This window comes from Cydia fagiglandana, chromosome 3 (assembly GCF_963556715.1).
Source record: "Cydia fagiglandana chromosome 3, ilCydFagi1.1, whole genome shotgun sequence".
Lineage (NCBI taxonomy): Eukaryota > Metazoa > Arthropoda > Insecta > Lepidoptera > Tortricidae > Cydia > Cydia fagiglandana.
This window is the reverse complement of record NC_085934.1, coordinates 494,299-515,395: the sequence shown is the minus strand read 5'-3', so window position 1 is coordinate 515,395 and position 21,097 is coordinate 494,299. Positions and strand designations below refer to the sequence as shown.

The following is a 21,097-nucleotide window of genomic DNA, read 5'->3' as shown; positions in this document are numbered from 1 at the left end:
TTGATTGAAAAGTAATTTCCTGTTGGTCAGCTGTTCGGTTTGTCCAATCACTACACTCAAGAAATGCGGGAAATGCAAGTCGCGTTGGCGAGCTGACTGTTAAACTTTCACTGACCACTAACTACAATTAAAGTGGAGTAATTGAGTTGATATTTCTTTTCTTATTAAGCCACACTGGCCCAAATACTGATTGAAGTTATATTTAAAACGCAGAGCACAACACAAGTTTTTCAAGGTTTGTATCTTCTCATTCTTATAAATTATAAAGTTTGTCTTTAGGTACTTTCTTGTATATCGTGTGTAGGCTGTATACAATGATGTAGCCATGTAGCACATAAAGTAGATTCATTTATGAGACCCTCTTTGACTTAGCAAAAATCCTAAGGGCGGTCGCATCGTCGCGCGAGTGCACGGAGCGGGTTTAAATACGCTTTAATATTACTGTAAATGTTTACATATGTATATCGACCCTCGCTTCGTTCGGAACCGATTATAATAATTGCCTTTCATCTCATCTGATGTGAAGTTACGAACACCGACAACTGTTTTGTGCATGAGGAAGATAAGTTGTTTAAATTCTTGTGATCTTGTCTTGACTATTTCGAAAATAAATTTAGTCAACCGAAAACTATGAAGTAACGTGAAGACCATCAGACCCCAGGTTGTCCTCAAATCAAATACCTATACACTTCGATTTGACATGTATGTAAAGACCTTCTGGATAATTTGGATGGTTATACATGGGCATGGAGAATAATAAAAAAATACACCATTGGTTTCTTAAGTAGTTTTATTTTTGTTCATAGGAAAATTTTGCAAAAAGTAGCAGTGTCATATCATTGGTAAATGCTACAGTCTACACCTACAGTGATATTCGTAATTAGATAAACATTACATATTTTCCGAGAAAAATGATTTATAAATTCATAAATCTCATAGTCTTTCAAACTGCTGTCAGTTTCTCTAATTATGGATATCACAGTATTTTTACAATAAGTATGATTTTTAATTAAAGACGAATAAAACACATAACGCTCGCCAATATGAATTTATAAAAATGCTACGAAATATTATTGCTAGCATAGTTTTAACAGTACATTGGGTACAATCTTCGTAATCCCACCTGTCCAATTTCTTTGTCGAATGTGTATTTTGTCTCACATTTTGCTTAATGAGAGGGTGAGACGCAATAACATTAGACCAAGATATTGGACAGATGGAATACCACCCTAATGTAAAGAACACTTCTTTTAGTGTAAGTGCCATATTCAAATCGTTATACTTATTAAAATATGTACACATAATATTTGAATTAAGTATGGTTAATGTCACCATGATGTGAAACAATTTAAACTTATGATAATGGATGACTGTGTACTTTAAGACTTTATTTTCATTAGCTTGAATAAAATTTACACATTTTATTTTGGATAACCTGTTATTTCAACACATCTCTGTGTGTGTGTGTGTGTGTGTGTGTGTGTGTGTGTGTTATCTCAGCATTAGAAGCGCTTGTGGCCTAGCGGTAAGCACGTGCGACTTGCAATCCAGAGGTCGCGGGTTCAAACCCCGGCTCGTATCAATGAGTTTTTCAAAACGTATATACCAATATATCATTTGATATTTACCAGTCGCTTTTCGGTGAAGGAAAACATTGTGAGGAAACCGGACTAATCCCAATAAGGCCTAGTTTACCCTCTGTGTACATTGGCAGATGGCAGTCAGTTTCGTAAAAATGAGTGTCCACGCCAATTCCTGGGAATAGTTGCCAATCGGACCCCAGGCTCCCATGAGCCGTGGCGAAATTCCGGGATAACTAGAGGAAGATGATGTTATCTTAGTATTTATAAGGACCAGTTGCACCAACCTATTTTAGCGGACTTATCAATATCACTCAGTAATGAAACTAATGAACTATGAAACTTTAGCGAACGCTTTGACGGTGGCAGACAGTATGGTGCAACTGACCCTAAGCCTATCTTTATAAAAACTAAAACAACATCCAAATGCTATCCTATCAGTAAATTTCAGCTCAACAATATTAGGGCCGGAATACAATACAATTAGAATATTTGCAAATTGAAACCAATATCTGCCAATATGGAGATCACATGTCTTCTTCAATCTAATATTTTCTTTACAACGCTTAGTATGTTATGTATGAAATAAAATTTGTAATTTAACTTGTCTGTTGACGTAAATAAATGTATTTTCTTTCTTTCTTTCAAATTTACATAAACAAATACGTTATGCAAAACATTTATTTCTTGTAGTAAACTAATATTTAAATTATCTAAAAAAAATACTTTTAACACATTCAATACCACTAAGTGCTACGGGTTACGCTCGTAGCGCGTAGCCACGGTTTCGTCGTATGTAGCGCGTAGTCGCTACGAACAGTGTACCCGACAGTCGGGTTCTTGGTGTTGAATGTGTTAATGATTCATGTAGGAGTAGTTTTGCATTTTTTTATCGATACAAGTAATTGTCACTTTCAAGACAGGAAATCTTTCTCAATCATCTTTCTTGCATGATATGATACAATGAGGCATCAATCAAAAATATATATATATTTAAAAAGTATAAATTATTCATATTTTATATTAGCTTCCTATTAGCTAGCTAATCTGTATGAAACATCATTTATGTGTCTAAAATAGCGGATTTAAGTATATAACAATTATTAAAAACCGACGACGACTTCTAGCGAAACACTTAAATTAGTTCGGCAAGCCGTCACGTCAGTAGTAAAGGCGGCAAATTTAAAAATTGTAGGCGCGAAGGGTTATCCTCTCCTATAGAAAATTTTAATTTCGCGCCTTTTTCTACTGACAAAGTGGGTTTGCCAGAGTATATTTAATACATTTCATCGTCAACTGGTCACAACAATAATTATATCATAACACTCACAAACGACATTTTGTTACGTGCTTCATACAAAACATGTATTTTATTTACGAGTGTTAATTGAATAGCATCGTTTAATTGGCCCTCAGATGACATAAACCTGTTAATATTAATGTAAATGATGTCTGCTTCGGCTGGTTAAGCTTTTTGTATCATTCCACAAACATATGGTTCCTTTTAGTAAATCCGTTAGTGTGCCCAGAAAGAGTTGTGGAATGCATGAGGCCCAATACATTTCATGACTCTTCTCTTTCCCAACAAGACTCACTCGCTCTCTCTCTACGAAAGACTTGAGCATGTGCCAGTGCAAGTCACTCGCGCAAGATACCAGCATGATCTGCGTTACTAGCAAGAAGTACACGAGCTACTACTGTTACTTGCCCACGGAGTCCGCGCATGTACATGCGCGATGTACGAGTAACTGGTGCGTGTTATTTGCACATGTAGCCCGGGTTTCAACATGCGCAAGTTACATGCACCGTGTGCAAGCGTTTACGCAGATGACGCAAGTTGCACGCGTCGCTTGTTAAAGGCGTTAACCCTGCACGCGAATTTCTCCCATTTTTATTTTGCACTATGCATGAAATTTATGTAAGATATATGTTTTGTTAAGTATATTAATGGTTAAGTTAGGTTAGATTAGAATGGTGGAGGTTCATTAGAAAGGTGAACTCCGAGGACCGAGGAGTGTAGTAGAATGCGTAATATGTGAGTCGGATTAACGTTTTTGAAGTTATTTTGCATGTTTTATTATGTATCAAATTCGGCAGCCGGTAGATCGTTTTTGAGTACGATTAGATATATTTACTGGGTCTTTCTGTTAAGTATAAGTCCGTCTAACATGACCGACACGTGTCTGAACTTGAATTTATTGTACACGTAGTAGTGATCGGGCGTGTAGTAGAATAGAGTAGGAGGTATGTGTGTTATGTGGTGCGGCTAGGCCATCTTGTTGACGAGCGCCTGGTGCAGGTTGGCGAGCTGCAGCGTCCACTTGTCGAGCGCGGCGTAGCGCGCCAGGCCGCGCCGCCCGGCCGCCAGCTCCAGCACCAGGTTCACCTGGTCGATGCGCCCGCTGATCGTGCTGCAATGCACCGTACGATACAACACCTGGCTCTCAATATCACTATACAAAGGTGCGTCTACGCTAGGCGAGCCGAGCACGAGCCGCGAGCACGAGCCGAACACAATTCGTCTAATGTGGACCAACTTACAAGCCACGAACGAACGCGCTGCGAGCGTTCCGTTCGTGCTCGGCTGCGTTCCGCCAGTTGTCGGTTTTTTGATGAACACAAAGGCAGTGCGCTCGTGGACGTGTTCGTTGTACGTCCACACTTGACGCCGCGAACGGCGAAGCCGAGAACGGCTCCGCTCGTGCTCGGTTCGTCTAGCGTAGACCCACCTCAAGAGTTAAAATTTGCCTACTAGCACGCAGTCGCTGTGGTCGAAATCGGTCATCATCATCACGGAGTGGCCAAAAATAAGTGCATTCCCGTTACCAGGCAGATTTTGAGATTATACTGATCGACTTCTGCTATAGGACCGACCCCGAAATCACTAATAAAAATTTAGCCGTTTCGTACATTTTGGCCGGTCCATTTTCTATGGGAGAGTAAATTTTTTTTTCGCATATTCAGGGTTGGTCCCGTAGTAAAAGTTGCTCAGTATAATCCCAAAACCTCCCCGGCAACGGAAATGTAGTTATTTTGTAGCCACCGCGTATAAAGCACATGTGAGTAGAGATAAAAAGACCGAACAGCTGTAATAAGTTGCGGCTGCTATATTCTTCTAATTTAAATCACAAGGTGACGAACCCTCCAACACGTACGATTCCTACCGTATTAATTATGTACAAAATACGTGATGGACTAAAATGATTGAATATCAAACTAACTTTAAAGACACTATAGAATTACTGTTAAACTTGACGAATAAGATACTTACTTATCCAAAATACAAGTGACTAGTAGATTTTCCACCTCCTTTTCATCTATATTGAGCTCCTTCGATATAAAAGGTATATGGATCCTCGTATAAGGTCCTATTAGCTTGATCAGCACTTGGGTCCTAATGTTCCGGAGTAGGTCCTCGATGTGTTCCCTGATGAAGGGGTCGTCCATGATGTTGTTCCGGTTGTGTTTGAGGATAGCCTCGAAGTCGTTGATGTCGTTGTTCTGGTAGGCCATCACGAGGTTGGTCATGGCGAGGATCTCGGGGTCGTTCTTGTACGGCTTCGCTTCTTGGGAATCGAATGGGTTGATTCCGGATTTCATAAGCCTGGAAGAAATGGTTGAGATATTTCTGTTTCGTTCCAAAGTCCGTAATGTTCTAACCTGTTTAGCCCTTAAATTGGAAAAGAATGTGGAAGGTCGTGAGTTCAAGCCTTCTCGGAGCTCAATAGTACTACTGATTCTGTTTAAAAAAAATGCAAAAAGACGAGCAAAGGTTATGTGCCTCCTCTCCTCTGTCACGTTGCCAATTTAAGGTTAGAAAGAGTTTTATATAGAGGTATTTCGGAATCAATAAAAGTGTGGAGCGAAACCCAAATAAACCTTTTTGTTTTAAGCCGGTTCCGAAGCTAGGTTTGAGCAATGGTAGTGAGTGAATGCGTGAACTGACATGTTGGCGAGCACCAGGTACTTGAGGCAGGTGGTGCGCCGCGGCGAGCCGGACTCGTCGTAGTTCTTGAACGCCTCGAAGAAGTCCGTGTGCGCCTTCTCGAACTCGCCCTCGCGGAGGTGCATCTTGCCGCCACATTCTGCGACGGATATCAATAACATATTCAACAATGGACATTACACGAAAATTATATAAACACTGGTAAAAGGTGCTATTAAGTAAATTGATTAAAAAAACGACGAGATACAAAAAATATTTAAATACTATGCCAATTTGATGGTCGCCCGTAATATTGAGGGGTTTAATCTTCATAATTATGAAGATTATTCGCGTTATACACAAACGTCTGTCAAGTTTATAGTTTAGTTTAACAAGGCCTTGATAATCGTTGGTCCTAATGTTGACATTTGTGTTTGTTACAAAGGGACAAAATTTAACAGGGGTTTGCTAATAAGTTTGATGAATAAGGGGGTATATCGGGACAGGATAAATTAACATTATCTGGTCTTTTTCTACAGCTCACCTTATAATCAATGACTTATAAGTGATCGAACAGTAACCTTACACTCCTTGTGTCATATATGAATAGTAAGGATCCTGACCTCTGATGACCCCCATGATGAGGGGGTGGGGGATGGCCGACTTGATGTGCAGCGACTGCTCGTACAGCGCCTTCAGCTTCTTGTTGTTCTTCTGCGCCGTGTACATTTGGATCTCCAGCGCGTATATTTCCAGCAGTTGGGTGCCTTTCTTCAAGTCGTCTTCGCCGTCGTCAGTCTGAATATGAAATCATTTGTTAGTTTTATTGGTTTTATAAAGGTAGCCAAAGGTTAGTCTACAAATATTACTGATTTTGATCATTACTTCGTCTTAACAAATCTTTTGAAGCATCTTTAGCATGACTATGATGAGATTAATGAGATTATGCCACAGGTTGATTTTCCATGAAAAGAAGTATTATTTATTGTCACTTATATTAACCGCAAGTCGGCAACGCGTGTAACCGTAGACGCCGCGTTTTAATTCTAGTGCGACCTGTTTATTCTCCAGTAAATTTTCTGTAGAAATGTTGTCTTACACAATATAGAAGGACTCACCAAACTAGGGCCTCCAGGTATTTTGCGGCCAGCGAATCTGCCAATTGGGTCCATGAAAGGAGACAAGAGACAAACTCCATACAAAGTTAGGAGACCTGCACGATATAGCCCTGTACGCGTGACGTAAATGAGGTTCATCACTTTCTTCAGTTACCTGGCAGCTCTGGTGGAGTTGCTTGAGGATCTTGGCGAGCTTGTTGAAGTCCCCGCGGTCGTAGTACAGCTTGCCCAGTTTGGTGTTGGTCTTGAACCACAGCCGGTCGTTCTTGGCGTCCTTTAGCGCCTCCAGGGTGGTCTCGTAGAAGTCTTGTAGGAGTTCCATCTGGATGTTAGAAATATGTCGCCAAATTTTAAAGCAAAATTTTTTAATTCATTTTGTCTTATGCATTTGTAGTCTATTTATTTACTTTAGTGGTAGTTTCACCGTTAGAAATAATCAAACAAATCTGTCAAAGAAGCCTCAATAAGTGTAGTTCAAATAACCCGTACACAAGGCACATCCTCTACAAAATACAATAGTATGTATATCTTATAAAGATATAGAAAGCACAATACAAAATTAAATTACTGTAATGTTTGGTACAGCATTGATACAGTAAGTATGAAGAAGAAGGAATCCCTGTACTAGGCTAGGCCTGTATGGCAGGAGACCAAATATGCAAGATGGGGTGAAGCCTCTCTCTAAATTTAATACCAGTTAAATAGAAATATAGAATAGAAATAGTTTATTCGTGGCATAAAAAATAGGTAACAGACAAAAGAGAAAAAAAGAGGAACAAAAATATAAAAAAAATACACTTAACATTACAACACATATCATTACATAACAGAACAAGTAAATAGCCACGAAATAGTCCCGACTCAGCATGGTATTAGCCTTGATGGGCCAACGCTGGTCTTCCGTCGGGGCCATGGACGAGTGAATCACGGAAACATGACATTTTAGATCTCGTTAAACCTTTGAAGTAAAATTAAAATTGCAAGAAATGTCGATAGTTGCACCCTCAGCTACTACTTTGTGGCCTAGGATCAGCTCAAACAAAACAAGAGACAGTATTTAGAAAATAGAAAATACAAACATTTCTGGAGGTGGAGATGTAGTCGAGGATGGAGTTGATGGACTTCTCCGAGTGGTTGCGCGTCACCGCGCTCTTGATGTACGTCAGCAGCTGCTTGTAGCGGGACATCATCTCCGTGAAATTGCTCTGGAAACCATACAATTTGTTTTAGGAATCGACTATCAAGGTTTCAGTGGCGGCGCATCCATAAAAGCCGATTCCCACCGGCTTTACCTGTTTTTGTACGTTTAAACAGAGTTGTAAAGGAAATATGTAAGCCCCGGCTTGCCTATGGATATGTTTGACGCACCGTTACTGCAAGGTTCTACATCCTCACCATTTTTATACAGGTTTCAGGACTTAAATTGGCAAGATTTGGTTGAATACAGCCATTTAAATATAACTTGTTCCTATCTTAGGGCTTGTTGAATAAATAATGTTTCGACTTTGACACTATCTCACATATGCCAAGCAAGATAGAGCCAACCACAACCACATGGTTCATTTGCCAGGTTTTCTTCAGGCAGCCCATTGCGAAAAAAGTTCCTCTTCATTTTGAAATCTCATTATTCTCATTAACTAAAAATTCTCAAGTGCCAACTGGTGCCCTATTGCCAAATGCTTTTTCTGATTCAAAGCATTTTAATAAATATGCCAATGAAAATAGGTTATGCATCATACTTATTATGCTTGAACAAGCACTTGATATTTTTTCCCAGACTCACCAATTTAAAATTAATCTTAATCATCTGCTTGAGGGCCTTGAAGCCCCACTCGCCCTTGTCCCCACCCTCCAGGTCCAGCACCTTCTGGAAGCTGAGCAGCGCCTCCTTCGGTTCATCCTCCTTCAGCGCCTTGCTGTTGTAGTACTGGTTTTCCAAGTCCACGTCCGGCTCCGAGTTGCTGTCCTCCGAGTATTCCTGTGGGATGATGAGCATATGAACAATATTATTTTCATGCATGATCATATATGTCGGGAATTGTGGGCGTATCATACTATCAGCAGCACATCAGAACCTTCAATTGTGGATGATGAGGGCCTTCAATGAAATACGATGTTCAACTCACAAACTTTACTGCACTAGACTCATTACAAATCACCGCACGCGATACATTTCTTATCTCTCTCTCTCAAACCAGTGGATTAGACCCAGCAACGGCCACAGACGTCTTTTCTCATCCGTTCTCATAGTTCCCCTCCTGAAGATTCATTGACCACATAACTTCAATTGTTCTCGCACAACTTTTCAACACTTTATCATATAGAGCCTTTCCACTGAATTCTCCCTAGACCCTTTAGCAGACAGGACAAAAGAAATCCTCAATTCAAGGCTCATTGCACATCTATAGTGATGTGAAGTCGCACAGAGACCGCGCGTGTCATGACTGTCATGAGGCCAGGCCGTTCATTCCAAAAGCTGTTGCTACCACTACATTTCTAATAATTCCATGGCTTGTAAAAAAAGAAAACAGAAACCTAAACCTCCTGTAAGATCCTAGCAAGGATCATCTTTTTCTTTAAATCACTTATTGGAATGTTTATTTCCTAGCTTATATTTCTCCATGCATCTTCTTATGAATACCTGGCTTATGAATAACCTACCAAAAAGTATTCTTTGTTCGAATTATTCCAGGTGTTGGTGAAAATGCTTAACCTATTTTATTACATAAATAAATTAAAACAAATTATATTGAGGTAACCAACATGGGGTTTGTAATTATAATTAACCACTCTATAATAATAACAAAAACAAATTACTGAGTAACTTCTGCTAAATAAGTTAATGTAGATAGTAATCCAATAAAAATAAACTATTATTTGTAAAGATACTTAAAGCGAGTTCCGTAAAGTCTGTATTGTCTGTAAACATCCTCTGATATGAATTCTTCAGAAATAATTATGTTTTTCCACCAACAAGTTAACTTATAGGTTAGGTCTCGAAACCCAACAAATAAAACTCTTATACAAGACGCAAAGGCAATAAACTGAATAATAAATGCAATTAAAGAAGAATATTCTAATACAAAGATTGTGAGGCGGATCACAACAGAAAAACAAAGTACAGTGCGAATGTCATAGTGAAAAACGAAGTTCGCAGATTGAAATGAGTAGGAAACTCACCAAACCGTAATCTTCCTCCTCCTCGCACATGTAGTCGTCGTCGTTATCAGACATTATTGGAGGCGTAAACTGTTTTAGGAAATGAAAATATTGGAAATTAGAAAATTTGGGGGAAATAAACAGCCGCTGACGTGAGAAGAGTGACACTGACGTTAGTTTTTTTTTTGGCGTTTGGCAAATTGTTGCCAGTAATTTAAATGGTGTGTATTTGCACATAGCAACTACTTGCGCAAGTTACAAGCACTGCTTCCCTCTTAAGCACAGAGAGTACTGGGGACTGGATCATGTTAGAGTAGGCGCGTAGGGTAGTAGGCAAAGTTGCTCGTGCCCGCCCACTCTTACCAGGGCTATAACCGCAAAAATCGAAGTTCGCAAATTGCGGGCATTTTTCTCTCTCACTCTCATTACGCCTTCATTGGAGTAAAAGAGAAAGATCCCCGCAATTTGCGAATTTCGGTTTTCGCGGTAGCCCCTCAGTGCTCTGCGTGTTATTTACGGGTGTATCTGTGATATTGTGCTCAAATCCAATGAGATCAAATAGGCAGCCCTTTAAAAGAGGTTGACTGGTAGAATGCCTTATGGCATTAGACCGCTTTCTGTACTGTAGGGTTATCATTTGGGGAACAAAGGTTAAATAAATAAATGAACTTAACCAAATCAAATCATAAACCATCAAAGTGCACAAGCTACGTACTCCGTGTGCAAGTATTTCAAGTTTCCAATTTGATTTGAAACAACAGGAAATCGCCCATATTTTAACAAACAATAACAAATATCTACAGTAGTTCAAGGTCCAGTATTACAACTTCTTTATAACCTCATTTGATACATTGGAGTGAAAGGGTTAATAGGAAAAAAAACACAGATTCCTAAAAAGTATATTTTATTTTTATAGATCATATACACTGGACGGACTGGTTTATCACAGGTTAGTCGTATAAACTGTTATATTAAAAATACATTTTTATAGTTATAAAATATCATATTCAGGACGTAAATAACACGAATCTTAAACCTAATTACATATACTCCATTTTTTATACCTTAAAAGTACCTGTAATTATTGCGATAAGTAATTCGAGAAAATTGATAAAAACATAAAACACATAAAATTCATTGTTAAACGACCTAATAAACACGTGTTAAATAATAAAAATAACTGCAGTAATGTGATGGCACAAAAGTCATTTATAAGTGGGAAAGTGCGCCGCTAATATGTGAAATTACAAAAAAAATATCTATACAAATCTTCGAGCAACACGGAAGGGAGGCGGCATCGCACTATTTCCCCTCTGCCGAGGTACAAGATTAGCGCGTCAATCTAATCTAGCGCGGGTAATAAAACTAGTTGCACTTGGATTTTTCACTAGACAGAGTCCAGACGCGCGCGTGAACACTGCTGCACAAAAATGCCTGTTTGCTCGGTTTTTTGCTATAAAAAGAGGTCGGGGACATCAAATTTACAAAAAGAAAGTGTTACATTTCACATGTAATATTTTTTTTTACATATCATACGTTTAATTACATTTAAATACAATTATTATATTTTAGTCTCAAGTAATTGTTGGATTTATCGATTTTGCTCGCTCAGTACAAATTGCGGATCGGTCGAGCGACAAATCCGACTTCTCATCTCTCAGAATACAATGACATACTTCAACGAAAATGTGTTAGTGTGCGTGTTGTGACACTAGTCACTCGTCCGTACAGAAAAAGAGAACGAGGTTTGCAAGATTCGTCTTTGACGTGTGTCATTTTCTATGTATTTGTGTCGTCATTACAGAGGGCTTACTGCGAACCACGTTTGACGTGTTGCCTCCCTGTCACACTTACGTATGAATTTACAAGTGCCATAGAGAGGCAACACGTGGAACGTGGTTCCCGGTAGGGCCTCTGATTGGATTTTGTATGTAAGTGTGTGAGAAGTGCGACTGTGTGCACCTTCCCCCCGCGAAAAATGGCAGAAAGATTTGTACGGTGAGATATCGCTTGGGCCCCTCCCTTCCGACGTGTCGGAAGCCGGTGTTACTCGAAGATACAAATACTTAATCCTTTGAACGCCAAAAATTAACCTTCATGCTTACAATGAAGGTAAACTTTTATTGACAGTCTTCAATCGTGTACTAGTAATCTAGTAATATTGGCGTGTGTGTGACATTTTTGATATGACGAACGGCCGTCAAAGGGTTAATACGTTTGAAATAGACGCGAAGCACGTATTGCGGTATTTGTGTATTTATAGCTTACAAAACCTAAGTGTATTTATTATGCATTTTCATATTAAAGTACATTTCACAATTGGAAAAGAACGTACACAAAAATAATACACACCGACATTTATTGCGAGGAATTAAATTACAAAATAGTAGTACATTAGAAATAAGTCGATATAAAAAGTCAATTCCACGCAATAAAATAATGGTTTAATTTAGTCTAAGAATTTTTTGAGCATGTACCCAGACAGTACAGATCTAGATTTCGATTCCTAGATTTATAGTTATCGTATAATGGGATACAGACCCGTTAGGCGGGTTTTTTGGTAGTAGACGCTTTTCGACGCGCGTGCTGGCAGTAAATGTGTTCTTCAAAGCCATTATTCTTTTAAGCGGTTGTGGGCTACCGAAAGGACTGCCTTTGTTATGAGTGGAAAGAAGTTAAGAAGACGAGGTCCGTTCAAATACGAACGAGGAGGTACCCAGTATTTTCCAGGGTCTTCAACAGAATATGACAGACATATTCATCGCCGATGCCGATATAGATGTCATCAGATTTAATCCTGTATTTTCTCAGCCAGCCATGGGCGAAAGATGGCTACGAGCTACGTTCAGCCATAGACCGATTCCTATTTAGACGAGAAGAGTTAAGTACCTATTAGGCACCTAGTAACACCAGGAGTTGTTGTGTGGTGTCAATGTTGTGGTTTCTCGGCGAGCCAGGGTCGGAAGATGGGCAGCGTGCTGGGGTAGATGGGGGGAGGGGCGGAGTCCCGCTCTGAAGCGAAGGGGTACGTGCCGAGGAGGATCGGGAGCTGTAGCTTCACTTCCTTCTCCAGGCTCTTCGGCTCGATTATGAACTAGAAACAAAGAAAAATACGTGTTTTTGAATGCACCATAATGATAAACAAAAGAAAACTAATTTTATATTAATGGGGTTGGCAACTGTCAAAGCTTTGCATAAATGGCGCCACCATAGCTTGCCCCTTTTTCTATGAGATTTGGCTTAATGGGCTGGCATCCAGGGCATAAAATTCCATTAAAAAACAAAAATATTACACAATTCTAGGGATTGACAGGGCAAGTTATGCTGGCGCCATCTGCTAATATTTATTTATTTATTTATACATTTTAAAAATTCGCACCAAACATCCAGGTTCGAAAAATTGCCTCATTTGGAGTAGTTCTTGTTAAGTCTAATTTCACTTAGTTTAGGTAAAGTTTTCTTCCTATAACTTGGATCACTGACATTCGTACCAAGATTCGAAAGTTTGGGCACGCATCTGGCCGTCAGATGTTCAATGACATCCAAAATTCTGAGTATAAGTGGGTTCGCTAATGAATTCGCAATAACGATACTAGTATTACATGTGAAACTCACAAACACGTCGTACTGCACTTGTATGAGATGGCAGCCGCGCAGGTTGGTGGGCGGCAGCGGCGGGATGTACAGCAGCTCGCGCCGCCACGTGTCGGTGCCGCCGGGTCTTACTTTGCCGCGCGTCAGGGCGGCTAGCTCACGCACTTCCTTGGCGCACACTTTGCCGTGAGCCGAGTATTGGATGGTCTGTGAGGGGAAATCATGTGGTCAGTTTTGCAAAGTGAGGTTACAACGAAATTACGATTCAAGTGCGAAAAATATATATTAAAAAACTGAAGGATGTGTTTTGAATCGACACGAGTTGCGAATTACCTATTCACGTGTATCGTACAACCTCTTACAGTACATATAGCCCTTTACATTTTCGACATAGGCATGTAAAGTGCTAATTTCCGCACTGGTGTAAATTACGCAGAGAGTATGCCCTGACAAGATTTTATTTCGCTTTCGCCCAGTGGCGTAGCTAGGGGAGGGCGGCGGGGGCGGTCCGCCCCGGGTGTCACCCGACCGTGAACATCAGTAGTGCCACCTATAAAAATTCGTAAAATGAAAGCGATGGAGTAAATCCTGAGCTATTTAACAAAAATTACAATTATTCTTTTTTAATATATTTTACAATTTTGGGGTGACACCCACAATTTCCGCACCGGGTGCCACCCATGCTAGCTACGCCACTGCTTTCGCCATGTTGCGGATTTTCAGTGGTACTAATTTATTTCACTGGCAAGGAGACTGACAACACCACAACACAGACATTGAAAGCCGACATAAACAACAACAACGTACTTTATTCATTACTCGAGTTTAGTATTCACACTATTTACTATTACATAAAGTGTGATGAAAAAAATTGCAAAATTTCAGCTCAATCGAACACCATAATAAAATCAATAAAACAATAAGTATAATCCACGTCAAGCAAACGATAGCGCCATCTAACTCGCGCGCAGAGACATCTAGCGATCAATTGGAGAACTACATCCCAAACTATAGGAATGATTTTACCATTTTTAGGGTTCCGTAACCAAAGGGTAAAAACGGGACCCTATTACTAAGACTCCGCTGTCCGTCCGTCTGTCTGTTCGTCCGTCTGTCAGCAGGCTGTATCTTTTGAACCGTGATAGCTAGGCAGTTGAAATTTTCACTGACGAATTGCCTAATGGTAAGCTATTACCGTCGCCTATGGACACCCGCAACACCAGAGGGATTGGAAGTGCGTTGCCGGCCTTTAAGATGAAAGTATACCTACTCTTTTCTGGTCGGAGCCGTCCGGAAATACCGCAGGCGACAGTTCATTCCACAGTTTAGGTTAGGTCACTTCAATCACGGATGTTTGGTTTTTTACTTATAAAGGGATTTAGGGCTACTTGCAGCCAGGGCCGTCTTAAACTATGCTGGGGCCCTCGGGCACATAAGAAATTGGGGCCCTTTTGGAAAGTAAAGAAAGCTAATTAAACTAACATTTTTTACTATAATCTTCTATTTATTATGGGTATTCATATATACTGCTACTGTCTGTCCTTCGGGGCCCCCTGAGGATGGGGGCCCTGGGCACGGGCCCATGTGCCCTTATGGTAAAGACGGTACTGCTTGCACCATGCCCCTAAGGGGTCATCCATTAATCACATCACACGTTTAGGGGGAGGGAGGGGGTCAAGAAAATGTGACATATTGTGACATGGGGGGGGGGGGGGGAGACACAAACTTTGTGACGTCACTTTAACTTCAACACTAACCGAAAATTTATTTAAATTATTTTATTCGCTGTACATTTAAATAACAAGTTTTTAAAACGATAATCGTTTTTATTCGTTTAATTTTCTTTTCTAAGCAGTTTCGGGTTATAAAATTACTAATATTTATATCGTCAAAAATATTTTGATAAAATAATAATACTTAGGTACTTACTTAATTCGATTTGGCGATTTCGTAGAAAAAATGTGACGTCACACTAGGGGGGAGGGGTTTGCCAAATGTGACCAAGTGTGACAAGGAGGGGGGAGGGGTCAAAAAACCCAGAAATTCGTGTGACGTAATTAATGGATGACCCCTAACCCGTGGTTAAGCGGTTAAACCGTTAACTCAGTGTTATATTGTACTCCAGGTAACCATGGTAACTCCAGGTTTAACGGGTTAACCACGGGTCATTGGAATGGTGCAAGTGACGCTTAGTCAGTTAAGAGGATTTACTGCGAAAATAGAAATTTCGTTATCTATCTTTCTGTCACTCTTGCACATTCGAGCGATAGAGTGGCAGATAACGCAATTTAAATGATCGCGAGGTAGACCCTCTGGACAGGATGCAATGGCGGATTTGCAGTCTTTGCCGCTTTAGGCCCCAGGTCCTGTAGCCGCCACTTTCTCAGCACCCATCATCATATTGACTACATTTTGAGTTATTTCTTGCCATCACCACCGAACTTTTTGTCACAATTTGCCGTCCCTAAGTTCTTGACCAGGCTTGGGCCTACTTGGCCTTAGGGTAAATCCTCCACTGCAAACTGGATGTTGTTATTACCTCCGTGAGAGTAGCGCGGGTGCCGCGTATAGTGGTCCGGGAGTGGTTGGCCAGGGCCGCACTCAGGGCTATGGTCTCGCCGGGCACGTAGGCGCCGCGGTCCAGCGTGACGCGGCACGCCACGCTGCCGCCGCCCACGCAGCCCACGCCGAGCCGGTGCTCCACGCTGCATTCAAATTCTTGCTAGAAATGGGAAACCTTACATTAGAACCAAGTCCTGATTCCAAAATACCCTTTTTTTAGTGTAAATGGGCAGATGTAACAGAGCTGAGGATCTGGCAAAGCTTTTTATACATTATTAAAAACACGTTTTTTTTTATCCTTTCTCTATCAAAAATCCGGAGCCTCTTTAGACATCAAATCTATCAAGGTTAGGTTACTAGAAAACTCGAAAATCTAAGAAAACAAATTTCAATATCTATGTCGGCGGCCGATCGTAAGATCAGGCATATCGTGAAATTCCTAGGCATATCGTGAACCATGAAAATCTTTGACTCGTTCCCTGAGTCGACGGAGCCCCGCGTACGCGTGGCTCCTATTTCTGGGCAGTTTGCCCTTCGGGCATATGAAGCAACCTAACGATCCTATCCTATCTATATATTGGTTTAATGTGACCATCGTCAAAACATTACACAGGAACATTACGATCTGCCTGATCTTACGATCGGCCGCCGACATCTACATGTCTTACAGTAACTTACATATAATACATCATCATTGGCCTTTACGTCTATTGCAGACGATTTATGGTGTAACATACATTACACCGCCTGGGACGGAATTAAGGAAACGCAGGGATGCCCAGCACCTGCATTACCCTCTCGGCTTCACTGTCTTATGCCACAGGAAAGGCGAGCCAATACGTGTGGAGACAGGTCAGCTGCAGGAATCTGCCGCATATTTCAGGTTGGACCCTACTCGCGCCTTACGGAAACTCCATTCCGGGTTTTATTTTGGAGTATCCTTCTCCTAGATGAATACTTATGATGATGGATGAAGGTTTCTGCCGTGTGGTGGCCGGCTTTAGAATAGCGTCAACCTTCACATAGGATAGGGTGTCGTACGAGGCGACTAAGTCCACAAACGAAGTAAGAAGCTATTTCGTCACAGGGGAGATGGTCCTCTTAGCATATAATACATATGCAATGCATATTCATCTTAGTCTGTTCTCACATCAATAGGCAAATCATAAGGAAAAATTAGATTAATCTTGAAACTTGATTAGTAATCACTAAATCGATTTAATCTAGCCATACACGACACGGCTCTAATAGGTAAACAAACTGACATTGAACCAGTCACGGTCAATGGTCGCTATATCACGACCGGATCAAATCATTCCCACAAACCGTCACAACCGCCGGCTTTCATACCAACCAAATTTGAACCTTGTAACAACACTGTAAGATCTGCCAATGCTCATTTACATAAACCTTCGTGTGTATTAATAGCAACATTCTTAACTAATCATGAATGGACTTTACGTCTTTGTAATAAAGTTCAAGTGTCAGTTAATTGTTGACATTAGTAGGTATTAATACCTGTGCTGACATGCAAAGCATTTTGGTGCATGACATGAATGAGTAGTATTTGGTACCATTGAGTAGTATCACGCAAAATAGGCGCAAGACGTCGAGTTGCGGAAAATCGCCCGTACTACAATACAATACCATCGAGTAGTGTGATACCGTGACATAAGGCAATTTACCTATTTCACGAAAATAAAGGATTTCTGTGATTTACGAATCATGACTATGACTTGTTCATTACTACGGCCTAAACAATGTTTAGAGCCTTTTCACCTGTTACGTTGTACATGATGCTGAAAGACAGCAGCAGAACTCTTTATATCTGGGAATTCTTACCGAGAGAACTGGAGGCTCCAAATTAAGATCGATCGGGTTGCAGACTATAAACACTTGGCGGTTCTTGTGGGTGAGGCCGTTGGGTTCGCGCAGCGCCGCCTTACAGTAATACTGCACCCAGCCGTGCGTGCCCAGGAACGTGGAGGGAAGCCCCTGCGGCAGCCCCAGCTTGAAGGGGAAACTGTGGATGCCGGGGGAGAGGACTGAGGCGCCGTTTCCTGGGAAAATTACGTGACTGTTAATACGGAAATACTTCTTTTATTTATTTAAACTTTATTGCACAAAAAACAACAATTTACATTTGGTATTCTTTCCCCACGGAAATATTGGGAGCTGGTGTAATTATTGTATAACTGACGTGGAGAAAGAAAAATAGAATAAACTCAATCACATTCTGAAAGTCCATTATGTACAGGTGCTAACAGCAACATCCTTAACTGAATCTTATCACTTTGTGATAAGGTACCTATTCAAAAAGTTAGTTAGCTATGATTTTTCAAATTTGCCGCCGTTTGCTACTGACAAGATTTGCTTGACCCAGTATATGTAGATTATTTTAGATGTTGATTTGTTAACTGACACTCTAGTCTAGACCTTATTGAAATGCACATAAGGTCCATTATTCCGAGATTGATGTTACCTGGTTCACCAAGCAGTCGCATCCTGAAGTCAATGTAGTTTTCTTTGTCAAAGAGCCGCTCGTGGCGGCCGGAGCCCACGCGGACCACTCCCTCACCCACTACATGGAAATGTAGCCCTGGAAGACAACATCAACAGTATTCTTCTTGTTTCCCTACTCTAGCATACTTAATTCTGATTACTCATAAGTTTTCATTGGTATAATAATAATAATATGATCTTGGGTGAACATTAGGCTTAAGGGGCTGTTTATTAATTACATCATCTATTTTTGACGATTTTTGACCTCCCCTCCCCCTAAGATCATCCAAAAATCATCCTCGAATTACTCTGTTTCCTCCTATGTCATGCTACCATGATCCATGTCCAGATTCCCCCTCCTAATTTTAAATTCGCGTTATCCCGTCATTTGGCTATGGCTCATGGGTCCTCTTGATAATTAATAGTGTCCGACCGAAACATGTTTTTTTGCCGAAACCGAAACTTTTGTAGACTTGTTAAAATCGTTGAAAAAATGTCATAAAACCCCTTTTATACACATATTATGGGGCTGTCAACACCCAATATCCTTGAAATTGATGTTACTTAAGCAGTTTTTTAAGAAAATTACTAGAGTTAAACCAAGATAATTCTGCAACGATTTTGATAACACACGCTCAAGTGTTATTTTAAACGTCAAAACTTCTATGAAATGATGACGTATAAATAACATTTGCACTAGTTGCACTGCGTATGCTATCAAAATCATTGCAGAATTTTCTTGGTCTAACTCTATTTATTCACCAGTCAAGTTATTAACATGTAGATACAGGGTCAACCAAAAAACCAACCAAAAAAGCAAGCCCGAAATTTTTTGTTGACAATATCGCAAGGCCGGGTGCCAATCTTCACCTGGGCCTAAAAGTCCGAAGTGCCCCAGTGAGGCGAACTTTCATGCGAAGTCAAAGCCGTGCTTCAGGCTTCAGGACTAATAGTTGAGCACAGACTCCAACCAATGTCCATTGTATGTATTAAAAGCGAGACCGCAGGCCGAGCATGGCGCAGCGAGGCCAAAGGCTAAGCTGAAGTAGAGGACATGTGGAACACAAACCAATAGTAAATTGAGGTAAAATCACTCATTCACTCCGAAACAATTAGACAGTGTGCGCGTTATAGGTATTGACAGTCTCTTAAGACTGCGTCGAGCGTCCAGTGGCGCCCTCATTAGTGGAATTGTGTTTTATAATAAAGCAATTTCTGTACCTATACATGAATCAGTATAATATGTCATAGGTATTAATATTGTTGTCCTACTCGTACTCATTCTCCAACTTTTGGTCTTATTCCGAAGTACCATTTCGTAAGTTTCGGCCCGGCCGAAAGGTTCGGCCGTTTTTTGGCCGAAACCGAAACTACAGCCGAAACATGATTTTTTGGCCGAAACTGGCCGAAACCGAACCTTCGGTCGGACACTAATAATTAATCCCATGATTTGACCTAGGCACTAGATTTACATTAAGACTGCCATTTGACTTTCCAACCCAGAGGGGAAACCAGGTCTTATTGGGATTAGTCCGGTTTACTCACAATGTTGTCCTTCACCATAAAGCAACTGGTAAATATAAAATGATATTTCATACATAAGTTCTGAATACATGACCTCTGGATTTAAAGTCACAAGGCTCTTACCACTAGGCCACCAGCACTTCAAGAGAATATTACTTACAAATCATAAACACCAGATAGTCTGGTTTTGACATTCAATTTCAAAGTGCTGGGAATTGAAGGGTTAATAAGATAATGGGTTTCTCACTTACCAAGTACAGGAGTGTCATCCTGCAGTTCCATAAGCACCTTCCCGGACAGGAACTGCCCCGGGAAGTACAGCAGCGACGTGTTGTCGAACACGATCAGGAACTTCAGCAACTTCCGCGGCATCTTGGAGCCCCGCCCACTGACAAACAACTACACTTTACACTAACTATAATGTGTCTAATAAACCATGCCCAGTCAAGTGAAAATCTAATCAACTCACAACTGAATAATTCAATACATACACTGTTTCAATTCACGTTTGTTTGGACATGTATTCTAACACCTGTGCAAATTAGTTTCTAAACTGAACCCGTAACGCGTCAAATCACTTCCTTATTAAGTTATTAGTAATTTAAGCGACCACCTTAGGAATTAATGAAAACCTTGCCTTACGAAAGTTACACCCACGGTGACATTATCCTCGCAAGGTATTACATCGTAGGTTGGACAACAAAGTTGAGAAATAGCACCGAAGGCCGTCAAGAATATCAAGATGTATGAGACATGTAAAGAATGCATAATTACCTTGGATTTATCACACCGATAACCACTTATTATGTGATGATTGTATGTTTCACTAATTACTAAGCACTCAATCATACATAATGAAGGTAAAAAAAAACTAAACAAACCTAGATAAATCACTAATCACTAGCACGGCACGGCTACGGAATTCCAAAAACTTTACGAAACTTTTGACATTTAAGTTATGGAATCATTCACGCGTATAGCATTGTTTTATTTTAGAATATTATTAATTTAATTATATAATTAGGAATATGTGTTACTGAAAAGGAATTATTTTTGCGAAGAAAATAAATAATACGAATGTATTACTAATAATCATATTCAATTTCTTTACACATAAATATGATTGAAATTTT

General features: G+C 40.3%; 2 protein-coding genes across 3 annotated transcripts; both read right to left on the bottom strand.

Annotated features, from left to right (window-relative positions):
* Positions 1-772: 772 nt before the first annotated feature.
* Positions 773-9,951, bottom strand: LOC134679813 (COP9 signalosome complex subunit 2). Of its 2 annotated transcripts, XR_010100400.1 has the most exons (9): positions 9,804-9,951; positions 8,407-8,601; positions 7,703-7,828; positions 6,778-6,945; positions 6,129-6,303; positions 5,527-5,665; positions 4,852-5,184; positions 3,141-3,991; positions 773-2,828 (listed from the first exon to the last, which is right to left on the bottom strand). XR_010100400.1 is itself a non-coding variant. In XM_063538713.1 (8 exons), the coding sequence occupies exons 1-8, from the start codon at positions 9,855-9,857 to the stop codon at positions 3,847-3,849; spliced, it is 1,335 nt and encodes a 444-aa protein (XP_063394783.1). In that variant the 5' UTR covers positions 9,858-9,951; the 3' UTR covers positions 773-3,846. The 2 variants fall into 2 exon arrangements, 1 of the variants encoding a protein (XP_063394783.1); XM_063538713.1 differs by having other exon boundaries at positions 773-3,991.
* A 718-nt stretch (positions 9,952-10,669) lies between these two features.
* Positions 10,670-20,892, bottom strand: LOC134679789 (arrestin domain-containing protein 4). The gene is made up of 7 exons (XM_063538675.1): positions 20,739-20,892; positions 20,216-20,352; positions 18,421-18,537; positions 17,781-17,998; positions 15,916-16,098; positions 13,398-13,583; positions 10,670-12,876 (listed from the first exon to the last, which is right to left on the bottom strand). The coding sequence occupies exons 2-7, from the start codon at positions 20,334-20,336 to the stop codon at positions 12,712-12,714; spliced, it is 990 nt and encodes a 329-aa protein (XP_063394745.1). The 5' UTR covers positions 20,337-20,352; positions 20,739-20,892; the 3' UTR covers positions 10,670-12,711.
* Between the last annotated feature and the right edge of the window lie 205 nt (positions 20,893-21,097).

Excerpts from the sequence above, each read along its gene's own strand:
- LOC134679813 (XM_063538713.1), bottom strand. The coding sequence starts at position 9,857 with ATGTCTGATAACGACGACGACTACATGTGCGAGGAGGAGGAAGATTAC. Across the intron at positions 8,602-9,803 it reads AGGAGGAAGATTACGGTTTG|GAATACTCGGAGGACAGCAA; the intron begins GTGAGTTTCCTA and ends ATCATCCCACAG. Across the intron at positions 7,829-8,406 it reads TTAAGATTAATTTTAAATTG|AGCAATTTCACGGAGATGAT; the intron begins GTGAGTCTGGGA and ends TATGGTTTCCAG.
- LOC134679789 (XM_063538675.1), bottom strand. The coding sequence starts at position 20,336 with ATGCCGCGGAAGTTGCTGAAGTTCCTGATCGTGTTCGACAACACGTCG. Across the intron at positions 13,584-15,915 it reads CCCGCGCTACTCTCACGGAG|ACCATCCAATACTCGGCTCA; the intron begins GTAATAACAACA and ends TTCCCCTCACAG. Across the intron at positions 12,877-13,397 it reads AAGTGCAGTACGACGTGTTT|TTCATAATCGAGCCGAAGAG; the intron begins GTGAGTTTCACA and ends CTTTGTTTCTAG.